The sequence below is a fragment of the Haliotis rufescens genome, unplaced genomic scaffold (assembly GCF_023055435.1).
Source record: "Haliotis rufescens isolate VD_foot unplaced genomic scaffold, xgHalRufe1.0.p SCAF_13, whole genome shotgun sequence".
Lineage (NCBI taxonomy): Eukaryota > Metazoa > Mollusca > Gastropoda > Lepetellida > Haliotidae > Haliotis > Haliotis rufescens.
The window spans coordinates 35,266,184-35,280,375 of record NW_025963813.1 but is presented as its reverse complement, the minus strand read 5'-3'; the positions used below and the strand labels follow the sequence as shown (position 1 = coordinate 35,280,375).

Here is a 14,192-nt window from a genome sequence, read left to right as displayed (position 1 = left end):
ATCATATATGTGAAAATAATACGGAAATGCATTGCAGTTTGTTGTTTGTTGTCATGATAAGACAGCAGTTATCTATACTGCATCACTAGTGCCGTTCATTGGCTGATACCCTTACCCGTCGCCACAGCTCACACTGAACAGGAAGTATTATAGCACACCTGCTTGACCTACTTTCTGCGCAGTCTGACGACGAGGGAGGTGTTAGCCGTGCTGCAGTTATACGTATACACTGTACGTTGATAGTTATCCGGGGACACGTGAGAACCTTTTATGTTCTGTTTTGTTGGTATATTTATGTTGAATGATTATCTGCTTGTTCTGTCATTTATATTACAAATCATGAAGAGGTGTTCATGGTGATATGTGTAGAGAATTTCACTGAATTACACCACGGTGGCATATTGCGACATGTTTCGTCACGCCCCATTATGTCAACATCAAAACGAAACAAGGAAGTTGCCAGGCGTAATAATGAAGTATATTTGATATGTACAACACGTTTTCGACTATGTAGTCCATACTGGCTTAGTCTGATGGCACAACTGCACCAGATGTTCGAGGAAGCAGAGCAAGTGCAATCTGTATCAAGGATTATACTGGTTGGTCATTACACAAAACTCTGAACATTAAAGTCACATATGATCTTGTGCTATAAGTCTTTCGCAGTTGTCTCCCTTGCATACACACCTGGACTGCATTTAGCTAATATATATTCGCACTGTGCAGTCAATCGGTATTTTCGTTTCCACCGATATTGTCTGTATCACGCCTTTGTCTTTTGTACTGACACAGCCAAAACGTCACAGTCGAAGCGCCGACAAAGGGCACAGAAGGGCCACAGCAATGCACGTCTTGTGGTTAATGGTATTGCAAACTTACAACCCCCAAACTAATAAAGTGCTTATTGTTTTGTATTTTGATTAGAACAATTTATACAACAATATGTTGTTATAATATTTGGCAAACCAGCCCAAGATATTGGTAGGTGGTGAACTGTTGTTGCTCTATCTCATTATGACGTCATGCTTTTGTTCTTGCAGTTGATACTGAGCCAGGAACTCACTGGTCATTCTGAACCTGCATTTTAAACACGTCAAACTGCCGCACTTATAGGTCAACTACAGAGAAAATATATGTCAATCATAGCATTATTTACGTCAGAGAAATGGCTTGAATCTTTTGATTCCAGAAGTAGATTCTCATGATTTCTCATGTGAATAGTTGTAAGATAACTTTTATTTCATAGACTTTAGACCGCGTCATCACCATCACATTTATCTTTAAATGTTCTTGTGGCTCGCATTAACATTAATACAAATGAAGTAAAAACATAGTTACTTCACGACCAGGGGAAGATAGCGACATATATGAAAAGTAAACTGTTGAGTCTAGAAGGAATGTGCGGTCATGAGGAAAGGTGGTGGGTGGGGAATGGGGGTGGGGTAAGGTGGGGTGAGGTGGACTGGGGTCGGATTGGGATGGTGGCAAGAGAGTGATTTGATAGGGGTGATTTCCACTACTTGTAACCGAACCGGTTTACTGTCATTACAGAGCAGTAAGCATGGCAGGAGGAGGTTTTGATGCCGACAATATCTGTGACCTTATTGAAGATTCTGAGCCGTTTGAGTCACTTGCTGCATCAAACACATCCCCTGAGGCCACATCTACACAAATCGTTGCAAATAGGGATACGGCTACCACAGATATTGCTCCCAACATGGCGACACAGGTAACAACTACGACTTCACGGACAGACAGAGTTGGTAAGAGTTTTGATGCTGCACTTGTATATGAAACGGCTGATGAGGATCTAGCTGAGGAAATTTTTGAAGAAATGAATCAACTTTGTTTAACTGATGGTACTGCTGTTGATGTGAGACTTTTCACACATCCATGTTTTGGTGCAGATCTGGTACAAAGACCTGGTGTAATCGCTTCAAAATGCAGGTTGGTGCTCTTTCTCCACACATGCAACATGTCGAATGATAGAGTTGCCGAATTTACCCGACACGAAGCTATTGCACAAATACGTATACATGAAAATAAAGATTACGTGAGATCTCTACGTACAGACAAAAGACTAAAGCCCTTAGATGGTCTTAAATCTCAAGATGCCCTTGATTGGATAAAACCTGTCACTCTGAGAATGAAACAGAAAGTGAAAGATATCATCACATGGCAGAGACGCAGTCCTTTGGCAGCAGAAATGTCGGCTCTGACAATAAAGCATTCAGGTAAAACTACATTGCTCCTTTTCAATGTCGTAGCTTTGCCAAGACAAATGCAGCATTTTTTTCCAAGTAAAGGAAATATAGATACTTGATTCCTAACTGGCCTTAGGGATATTCTTAAAAAATGTCATATGATGATGCGTGAGCAAGATCAAACATTTTTATCCATAGCTAGCTCTTTTCTTTCCAGATGATCGTTGCTACGAAATGATGTCTGAACCAAGAGGTACTTGTACTGAGATGTAATTGATTTATGAAAAGTAAATGAATCATATATTCCCTGGGTTAGACTTTTTAATAATAAGTATTAAGTAGGAGGGCATGCTGGCATTTGTATTTGAAACCTGATATTTTTTCAGTCAATGTTTTCAGTATATTCCTCTGGAAAGTACAATCATAGTGATAAAGCTATTTCCATAATAAAAAAAGCCTCTTCTAAAAACATATGGCACTATTCCAACTACATCATGAGCATATTTTTTTAAATCAACATCAAATTGTGATGGTACCAGGCGTTGGCAAAAAGGTGCGCATATCCTGACCCACGGGTGGCACACGATTTGTGGGTGTTTGGGGTATTCTTCAGAAAATCAAGTATGTCCAGTGAGCAATATTGTTAAGCAGACACAATAGAAAATGCCTATTAAACAAAACGATATTATTGTTAAACCCGAGGATAAATTATTGTTTAAGTATTTTCAGGAACAGATTACTTTGTCTCGCGGGACCTCCGCCCAAATCAAATGGTGCTCTTGTACATTTGAATACATGCATAAGGACGTATACAGATATACATTTTGGTTGAATTTGAAATGCTTTAGAATACCTTTGAAACCTTCCTTCCTAGACCACAGTCCGGTCTTACTTGAGGTGGTTGTTCTAAAATTTTACGTGACAATTAACCCAATCAGATATAGACTTGCAGCATCTCACTGTGTACACGTTTCAGGACTTTGTGTCATCCTCAACATTGTACATTTCGACAAGACAGGCTTCAACAGACATGCAGCAGCTGGTGCAAATGGTTTGTGGTTATATGACTGTTATACCAATAATTAGATAGGGTATATATGGGTATAAACGTTCGGAACATTTGTTTAATCTTTGCAGTCTTTGATTAGAAAATGACCTCATGTTTGATGTCCCATATAGACTTTGTGTTAATCACTGTGTACCTTGTCATGTGTTATTACTCGGCTTTCCCATACACACATCTCACTGTTGCCTCTCTGCTGGACATTTCCATTGAAAAGGTGTGATAGATGTGATAGATTTGGTAGGTGTGATAGCATTGATGTATTGCTGTTAACCATAAGATTATTTGTCATGATTGACAAGGTTTTTCAGTAACAACTAAGGATAGTAGATATTGGAATATAAGTTTAATGTTATATGGATTATTTTCACATGATGTTTATAATACCATGTTTTAAATTCCAGCGAAACTGAAAACATTATTTGAGGACTTGAAGTTTAAAGTTTGGTCATACACTGATAACACAAAGAAGGAAATAGAGAAGATACTTGAAGATGCAGGCAAATACATGGACGACAATGCCACCGACTGTTTTGTGGTCTTTATTTCTTCACATGGAAGAGAAGGGGTAATATATAGTAAAGACCTCCAAAGGATTTGTATCAAAGACATTGCACGTCAATTTAGACCTGACAAGTGTCCCAATCTGAAAGGGAAACCAAAGCTGTTTTTCATTGACGCATGTAGGAAGTATGGTAAGTATGAACTATCCATAAAATCTCACACCCACAATGTATGAGTGGTAAAGTTTAACTGAATTTGAATATATTCTACAACCTCATGTTTTGTATTTAGTGTCCACGTTCTGCACACACGTGTAATTATATCTGTTTTGAGTTAAAAATAAAACCGTGAATCTATCATGAAATTTGCAAATGCTCAATTATGATTTGTGAATCAGAGGTCTGGAATCACAATAACCAATTCTGATTTAAACAACCGAGATTTTAGTCTGTCTATCTTCCTCAGTTGTTCGTTGGTTGGATGGTTTGTTGTTTAACGCCGCACTCAGCAATATTCCAGCTATATGACGGCGGATTGTAAATAATCGAGTCTGGACAGACAATCCAGTGCTTAATATCATGAACATCGATCCGCGCAATTGGGATCGATGACATGCATCAACCAAGTCAGCGAGCCTGACCACACGATCCTGTTAGTCGCCTTTTACGACAAGCATAGTCACCTTTTACGGCAAGCATGGGTTGCTGAAGACCTATTCTACCCTTCACGGGTCATCTTCCTCAGTAATTCACAACTCATTATTAGAGCATCAGTAGTAGTTGTACCGCAGTTCCTTCTGTATATCTAAATGTACATATAGATAACCTAGAGAGAGTATCTTCCTTCATGTACCTGAATCGTAGGTAAACACATTCCTTCCAAACGCAAATAAAATATCTCTTGTTGGTGAAATGTTACTGATTGAATGTGACTGAATCTAATGCGTTATCTTTGCCTGATTTTATTCATTTTCCAGATTTTTCTGTCAGCTGTAATGAGTCTTGTGGCGATATTGAGGATATTGAAGACTTCTTTTTCTGCTATGCTGCCCAACCTGGTGAAAGTTCAATTCGAAACAATGAGACAGGAGATGTTTTCACTGACGAATTTATAAAAGTAATGACTGAGCTGTCGGGCAGGTAAAATGATCTAATATTTGTTAGAAAACATTGAGTAGCATCATATATTTGCCACTACATATGCCGATTCGAAATTCCGATTATAGATATCCACTGTGTCCACTTTTTTTTACAATAACCCTATGTGTATTATTGGTCTTATAAACTACTAGTTACTTGTCACTTATCTGGTTGTTCACAGTCCGTACCATCATTTGAAGCTTTATGTATAAACATACTGAATATAGACTTCATATCATGTCACTTTGATAAAAAGGCTAGATGAGTTAAGAGAGTTAAAATTTTACATCGCATCGGCAATATTGCAGTCATATCGCGAAATGCTAGATGAAAATGTTTTGCAACGATCGAAGGACTAGTTTCAGTGTGACATCTAGATATCAGAACATCTTGTTACAGGTATTCAGGTGTTCCTTCTGCAGTCCATGATTTAATCAATTGTTCAATGAATGTTTACAGCGATCATCTAGCAGATATCATGACGGTAGTGACGAGACGAGTCAAAGGTAGGAAAGTGGTCAACCGCTATGAGGAATGGCAAGGACAATTCCCCGATGTTAGTTCCAAGTTGACCAAAAAACTTTATTTTAGATGATGTCAGATGTAAATGTGTCGTATTCCTTTCACTGGGATAAAAAAGGTGGTGAAAAAAGGAAGTCAAGATCGCAATTGACAATTCCCAGACATAACGTGCCGACATAGTGTTCTGGACAAGAGGATCGATCGCCATTTCAGTAATGTATTGGATCAAGCCTGGACACTGTGCACTTTGAATGTGTGATGAAATGCGTTTTCATCACTGACAAGATGTAACATGTATGTTTGAAATAAGATGTTACTTCCCCCACTTGAGATTGACGTTATCGGAAGTTGATATACAGAAGAACACGGATATAACGGATAGTGAGAACAAACCGATACAACGAACTGTTAAAAAATCCCCGATTTATCTCCTCTATATGATCATATATAATTTATGTACATAACAAACTCTCTTCAGCGAACTAACGTATATAGCGAACTGATATCTGACCACTCACAATCCCATCTACCGCTAATAAGTGACGTGAAAAGCGAACTGAGAAATCTCACTCAGTGTCAAGTGTCAGTGACAATTGGCTGTTCGCAATCAGAGGCGAATGAATCAAAACAGTCGAGATGAATCAGCATAATCACTGGTGACGAATCAACTTTGCTGAACATGCATTATGTTAATCTTATCTGTCCAAGTAATTCGACTAATCTTGTCTGTTAAACAGGCAAATTTCATTCAATAATGTTTACATTAATTTCGGTGAAACCGTGTGTGAAGTGATCCGTAGATCGCTCAACTCACCGTAATTTGAGCAACCGCGGTCAGTTTACCGCTTTTGACGCCTTGAAATGAACTTTAGTTGCAAGAGAATAGATACATATATCATAAATGCCATACTTTGACTAGTTAAAAGTCATATTTGAGGCAAATTGTTCCATACGTAAAAATATCCGTCAATAGCAATCACCTATACCAAAGAGCTACGCTTATGGTTCTTATAATTTTAAATATGTATAGTGAAAACTGTAAAATAACACGATATTGGAATGTATTATTCTGATAAAATAATAAATTCAGACACAATTCTTCCGACCATTGCATCAATATTTTTTGAAGTTGTGTCATTGGGTACTTTTCAACTGAATCACCGGTAGATGCGGGAGGCAAAGTGTACAAACGTATGTTCTCGTGTTTTGTTTTAGCCAAGATGGCGGACGTTTCCGAGCCGAAACGTATATAACGAACAACGTATATAACGAACTGATTTCTCCGGTCCCTTGTAGTTCGTTATATCCATGTTCTACTTTCACTAACGTGTTATAGACTTGACACAGGTATATGTTCATCAACTTTCAAATAAATCAATATTTGTAAACACTTGTCAGTTGCTCTTTAGTATCCCCGCCTCCGTGGTCGAGTGGATAGAGCGTCTGCCCGGAGACCGGAAGGTCGGTGACAGGATCATCTTCCAAAGAGACTTGAAAAGACGTCACTTGTAATCCTGCCTGGCGGTCGGCATGATCGGAAAAACAAGGACTTTTCGGCTCATTAAGTATACTTAAAATTATTAAGTATAATAAAATGCATTATTTTGGTAATCTTACATTATTCCAATTCAAGGGTCTTTCTCACCCTGCATTCGTGTTCCACGGTCAAAGGGAAGCTACTCTTCCTGGTTTAATAGTGCAAGGAAAGCTTCTCTTCCTGGTTTAATACTGCTGCTTGTTTTCCTTTATATCGTAGTTGTGGCAAGTTTTGGACAATTCAGTTTTTGCGAGGCCAATCTCATTAAAATCAGATCTTTGTTCTTGCTTCCGCTAAACAAAGATCTGAGGACATCCCATTACGGGTCACGTCAGGCCGACCTTGCGCGAACTTTGACCGACCAATGGAATGACCAATCAGAAGGCAGCTTTCTCGTGCTTTACGGCACAAATTTCAAATTGGCGATTAAGCTTCGAAACATATTTTGACAAATTCTCGAATACAAGTTTGAAACCTGAACAAAAAAACCATTCTGGAATGGCAAATAGATGATCTAGATTGTAAGGATTCAGTCGTTTAACCCGTAAGTATCGTTCGGAATACACCATGTTAAAGTTTTCGAGATTGCATGACTAGAAATCACATTCCAACTGTCACTTTCATGATCTGGTAAGCGACGCACTGATTGGTCGGATGAAAGGTCGTTCTGACGTGACCCCTAATGGGATGTCTTCAGATCTTTGTTTAGTGGTAGCGAGAACTAAGGTCTGACTTAATGAGACTGATGCGAGGCAAGAGCTGTCCTGGCATAAACATGCGTCGAACAAATCACAGGGGTTTGTATGTGCACAGCAGGTGAAGATCCTTGACTAGCATATTCTTCATGATCACATTACAATGTACATCGCACGACTAATGGTTTTTATGCGTCGCGGAACGCTTTTGGGCTGGGAGTAGTGATTTTGGTGTTTTGTGGGTATTTGAGACATACCATCTAGGCCCTATTGTATAATGGTGGTTGTAGAGCCTACAGCAGACCCACTCTGCGCTTTTCCCTGGGGGGTCCCATCATTTGGCCCCGTATGGTTTGTACCCTCGGAGCCGCGTTTGCTGTTCTGTCCAGGCACCTTCGGGTTGACACTCAGCCCAGAAGTGTTCTCCTGTCCTTGTACTTTTCTGTATATAAACCTGTGGCCTTACATCCAACTCAAGTCTTTGTGTTTTTTCTTGCAATGGTGCAGCATCTACTTCTGCTAAAGCATTATCCTAAAATAATGTGTCTAAGTGGTGTTTCTGCAATTAATTGCTTGCCTGTTAGGTGAGTCTAAGTGTTCTATACCATGCTATAATGAAGAACTGACAAAAATGCCATGACACCCATGGTACAAGTCCCTTGTTTGTTTATAGAATTACACAAACTCAACATTAATGACACTTTAATTTCAAAGATCCTGAACCCCTAATAATGTTCATAATTTTCATCAACCAGTTTGCAACAATTTGGGCTGAGGATGGTTGGAGAGGTATTTTATAAATCTCCTAATGTCGCTGATGTTTTCATTACTATTTGTTCATAATGTCTCACCAACTACTTTACACCGTCAAAACAATTAATGTTTGAAACTTTATTTCAACTATAATATTAGTCTTTTGAAATAGAGGTTGATTTCCCTGTGATGTCGACGGTTCCGAAATGGAGAAGAATTAGAAATTGTCAACATTTACACACATGTTGGTGTTGTATTCTCCACCTAAATTGTCATGGACAAAGACTAAAAAAAGTTAAACAACTCAAGCGAGAAAAGCAATATTCTCAATCGCCAACTTTAAGTAACATTTTTGATATATTACTAAATAGCCTTTTTCATTTTAAACATGTCTTTATGCAATTATCACACCTATTCTGTGCTATGGATCGGAGATAAGAGGCGTCTAACGGGATCGGAGATAAGAGGCGACTAACGGGATCGGGTGGTCAGGCTCGCTGACTTGGTTGATGCATGTCATCGTATCCCAGTTGCGTGCCTCGATGCTCATGATGTCACCCGTCCACTTAAAGAGGCATTTCTCTGTAAGGTGTATTGTGATATTATAAATACCAGGTTGAAAGACCGCCCCATGTAGCTGGAATGTTGCTGAGTACGGCGTTAAACACCAAACAAACACACACAAACTTATTGTACTATCTTTGGGAGAGTGCAAATAATCATAAACCACAGATTATGTCTGACACCACATGCAGTATCATTATAGATTCAGATCAGTCAAGTACTGGTCAAGACTTGACCTACCAAATCATAGACTTCGTCACCTAGCATATATACAACAATTACTACTATTGATGTTAATGGTAATAGTGGGTGTCTCATGTTGGTTTGTTGTTTAACGCCGCACTCAGCAATATTCCAGCTATATGACGGCGGTCTGTAAGTAATCGAGTCTGGTCCAGACAATCCAGTGATTGACATCATGAGCATCGATCCACGCAATTGGGATACGATGACATGCATCAACCAAGTCAGCGAGTCTGACCACCCGATCCCGGTGTCTCATGTAAGACAATGTTATCTAAATATGAATTTGGGTATACGTGGATATATATCAAGACATTGGTTGCATCTTCCCATCATGGTCATCGTCAAACACATTTTTTTTACCCATTCACAAAATACTGCATTTATTGTTCTAAAGTTACATCTTTGCTGAGTGTGGAACCTATTTAAACTCTGACCTTCTCCTTTGTCAACGTAAAATGCTGACAATGTTTCGGTGTAATAATTTGAGACTTGCAGTTGTCAACGTGGCTGCCATAACGAATGCTTGTGTTTATTCTGCCATATGAGAAACTTGGTATATTCAGAGGATAACTCCATGTACAATTGATATGTGACAGCTATTCCCAATCCTCTCATCCATTCACCAACAGTAGAAAGACTTATATAATTATTGTATGGCTGATGTCAACCGACAATGTTCAATATATTAACCGTTTATGTAAATTCCTTTCAAGCGGTAAAGATGAGAAATACAATACTCATCGATGTTACACATATTGCTTATTCAGCATTGTGTTTTTTTGTGGTTGTTTAACGCCGCAGTCAGCAATATTCCAGAAATATGACGACGGTCTGTAAATAATCAAGTCTCGACCAGATCATCCAGTGATTGACGTTATGAGCATCGATCTACGCAAATTGGATATGATGACGTGCATCAACCAAGTCAGCGAGCCTGCCCCCCCTCAGGCCGAACATCAGGCCAAACATCAGGCCGAACGTCAGGCCGAACATCAGGCCAAACAACAGGCCGAACAACAGGCCGAACATCAGGCCGAACGTCAGGCCGAACATCGGGCCAAACATAAGGCACCGTAGTGGTACGTAGCCCTGTGTAAAGTATATATGTTACAAATCAATTAAACTTCGGCAGATTGAATCCTGAGAGGTTCTAGGCCTGCAGTTCTGGCCCAAACGAAAGCACATGTAGCATATGTCGTGTATCCTTATGCAATGAATTTCGTTTGAAATATGCATCTATTTCACCCAGCTGTGAATGGGTACCCGGTAAGATGACATGGTAAGGTGACTGTTAACCCGAGGGCGCTTTACGGTCTGAGTGGACTGTATATCAACCAGGGAGCTGAGCATGAAACTCGAGTGCACATTAATCCATTGACCGGGGTCATAGTGCTGAGCAGAAAATGAAATATTACTCTGAAATTCCCCACACATATATCACATATCACCTACATGTATCACATACTGCTCATATCGCACAAGAGCCATTACAATCCGGATTAGAATACATCTTGAACAACCCATGCTTGTAAGAGGCGTTTATCAGGATCGGGTTTTCAGGATAAAAGATGTATGTCATCGTATCCCAATTGCGTAGATAGATGCCCATGATGTAAATCACTGGATTGTCTTGTCCAGATTCGAATATTTAGACTGCCGTCATATAACTGGAAATTCGTATGCGTCTGTTGCTTCAGTTGACAATGCTTTCGTTTTGACAAATCTTCCTACGTCAAATAATGAAGAAAATGACCCTAACACATAAATAAAGTGAGTGCCCTAATCAAAGATGGTCTGAAACTACAGAATGTGAGAGAGGACAGGGACAAGACCAGGTGTAATTATGTTATGAAAGGTGAAAGACGTCAAATGTATAAGATTCAACATAGAAAACGGTATGTCCAAAGCAGAACTACAGACACAGCATTGCCTTATTACAGTTTAAGGAACTTGTCAAGTAGGACAGCTACAATGTAAGAGGACATACTATTGTTAAAAACTCTGATTGTGCCAGAGAAAAGGGGATCAAAACTAACTTCTATGATATCATATCTTATGTGTAACTTTCTTAAGGGACAAGGTACAAATAAAGTCTAAAGGCTACACTTGGTACAGAAAACATATTGACAAAAAAGGCACGACGTGGCTCTGGTGGTGAAATGATTGCTTATAAAAAATGAGCTTATTGGTGTTTTCAAGGTCACTGTTCTTGACAGGGCCATCGAAGATACCCTGTGGCTAACATTAGAAAGCAGTGAAGTCACCCTGTGTTCATGTTCATGCTCATCTTGTGCAAACAACCTGGATGTTTTGTTTCAGCCCAGTCGTCGCTGTGCAGAGTTGCGTCCCTTGGGCACGCCAGAAACCTATGATTGTGGGTTCGAATCCCGGTTCGCCCCGATTATGTTTCTAGGTTTGCCAGCACCATACCCGTGCTCGTGGGTTTCACCGAAGTGGTAAACGTCTGAGACCTGCATAACTTCGGGCTTTCCTCCCACTTAAAGCTGACACGCCGCGATACAACTGCAATACTGTTAAAAGCGGCGTTAAACCCAACTCACTCACGCACTGTTAATGTTGGAGCTACTGAAATGCATATCAACAGAGACCATTTGTCCCTGACTCATTAATTGGTAAAGATAATTGAAATATATACCACACTGAAAATGAACTGGAAGCTAACACAAGTCTATTCGATGCATATTAAACCTGTGTTAACATAATACATAAGGAACCAGATAAACATATGTTACAGGAAACATACAGGTGACAGATAATAAGCATAACGCCACTAAAAGGAACCCTTACAAGTCAGTATCTCGTGTGTCCGCCATGTGGATTGATGACTGCCGTGCAACGTCGATACATGGAATGGATGAGGCGGTTGATGAAGGTCATAGGCACTTGAGCCCACACTCTGGGGAACGCCTGACGCAGTTCAGCTGTTGTGTTCGCCTAGGTCGGACGTCATTCAGCCGTATTTGAATCTCGTCCCACAGGTGCTCAGTGGGATTTAAATCGGGACGGAGGGCAGTTCACTGCATGGTTCTGATGGCATTCTGCAAGGGGTAGTCTCTTGTTGCTCTCGCAGTGCGGGCACGGGCGTCATCATGCTGAATTTCGTGTGGTTGCGGCGACGTGCCAAATGAGGTATGGCGTGTGGTCTCAAGACTTGATCAATGTACCGAATAACGTTCCCCACTCCAGACTCTCTATGCCATCTGCTGTTGAGATACAGTAACGGCTCTCGTCTGAGAAGAGGTCTCTTCTCCACTGCTGATGGCGCGAATGCTGGTGCTGTGTTGCCCACTGAAGACGGTCCCGGCGATGACGTTTTGACAGAATGGGTCCTCGGTGTGGCCTGTGACAGTGGAGGTATCGACGCACGGTGTCCGCACTAATGTGTCGCTGGTGTTCCCGTGGTCTGTCGAGCAGTTTTCGCACCAGTAACAAAGCGATCTTGAAGATGCTGTCGCATGATCTGACGATCCTGACGTCGGGTGGTGACCCTTGGTCTTCCACTACGTGGTCGGTCATCTGTAGTGTTGGTGGTCTGGAACTGTTGCTGGAGCCTGTATATGGTCCTTACGTGGACGTGAAATGCATTGGCTACTTGCCGGGCGGTTTGTTCAGCCTGCAATCGTCCAAGCGCTTGGTGTCGCTGATTTCTTGTCAATCTTGGCATGTGGTAGCAATTCAATAACAAATGTATGTTATCTGATCTGGGTGGATCCGATAGGGCATGAATTGGGGAACGCATGTGCATTTCAATTTCATGGCCGTTGCCGTGATGCGGTTTTATTGTCATCTGCTTTGGGTTTTTTATCATCAAACTTAATTTTTCCGGACAAGGTAATGTTAATTTTTAGAAACTTTGACAAAACGTACCTAGATATTTAAATGACAACTGTTCATGCAATGTTACTTGGGGTGACGTTTTATTTGAGGTTCAGTATATTACTAAATGTTTTACAATTAAGACAGACAATTGTGCTGCGTTCTCAATACAATTTCACCATAGGCGAGGAGAATATTGACTACTAAAATAACTATAAATATATTGGGTTGTGGCATAAGGAACAATTAGATTTTGCAGTTGCAACACATAAGGCAGGCAAATCGGCCAAGGGCGCGCGAGGTGCACTGTAGTATCTAGATGCAGATGGCTTCACCCATGATGTATTTACAAACCTGTATGAATCAATGGTCCAACCCATAACCATGCATGACAGTGCCAGTTGGGGTATGTATGGACAAAGTCATTTACATATAATACAAAATAGAGGATGTCAGTTCTTTCTTGGTTTGAGCCGAAACGCCTCAAATATTGCGGCTCAAAGAGATATGGGATAGACAGCCAGTGTGAAGTCCTCAGATTTCTCCAGCGTTTAATCTATGCCAAGACACAGACTCTCTCTCTCTCTCTCTCTCTCTCTCTCTCTCTCTCTCTCTCTCTCACCCCATCTCTCTCTCACCCCCCTTCTCTCTCTTTCATGATCTGTACACAATATTAACATCGCATTTCATTCTTTGAATATCAGGGTCATACTGACTTTGAACTGTAAACGGCATGTCACACCATGTATAATGAGTGAGTGAGTGAGGTTTTACGCCGCTTTTAGCAATATTCCAGCAATATCACGGCGGGGGACACCAGAAATTGGCTTCACACATTGTACCCATGTCGGGAATCGAACCCGGGTCTTTGGCGTGACGAGCGAACGCTTTAACCACTAAACGCCCCAACTCAAAGTTACAACAGTGATGCTTTACAAACTATGTAACGCTGATTGCAGTACGAGAGAGAGTTTAGTGTATTTCCTAGAAAAGAATAGGTGTTGCAAGGTGATGAAATGCACCAACATGTGTATGATCCTATCGTGACTTAAACCAACATCCAGCGGACATTATGTTTAAATGACAAATGCAAGTCGTAACGTCCAAGACCTTAGCTATAGGCGTAAA

The 14,192-nt window shown here is 40.5% G+C and overlaps 1 protein-coding gene across 7 annotated transcripts in view; it reads left to right on the top strand.

The window, feature by feature from the left end:
• Nucleotides 1-6,816, top strand: part of LOC124151583 (caspase a-like) — a 43,652-nt gene extending 36,836 nt beyond the window's left edge. For 3 of the 7 annotated variants that reach the window (XM_048394472.1, XM_048394470.1, XM_048394469.1), the window contains exons 2-7: nucleotides 1,552-2,234; nucleotides 2,422-2,457; nucleotides 3,181-3,255; nucleotides 3,672-3,962; nucleotides 4,748-4,910; nucleotides 5,370-6,816. In XM_048394472.1, coding sequence (XP_048250429.1) covers nucleotides 1,562-2,234; nucleotides 2,422-2,457; nucleotides 3,181-3,255; nucleotides 3,672-3,962; nucleotides 4,748-4,910; nucleotides 5,370-5,505 — 1,374 coding nt within the window. In that variant the 5' untranslated portion in view covers nucleotides 1,552-1,561 and the 3' untranslated portion in view covers nucleotides 5,506-6,816. The other 4 variants (XM_048394471.1, XM_046524113.2, XM_048394473.1 and 1 more) reach the window with 4 other exon arrangements.
• Nucleotides 6,817-14,192: the final 7,376 nt, after the last annotated feature.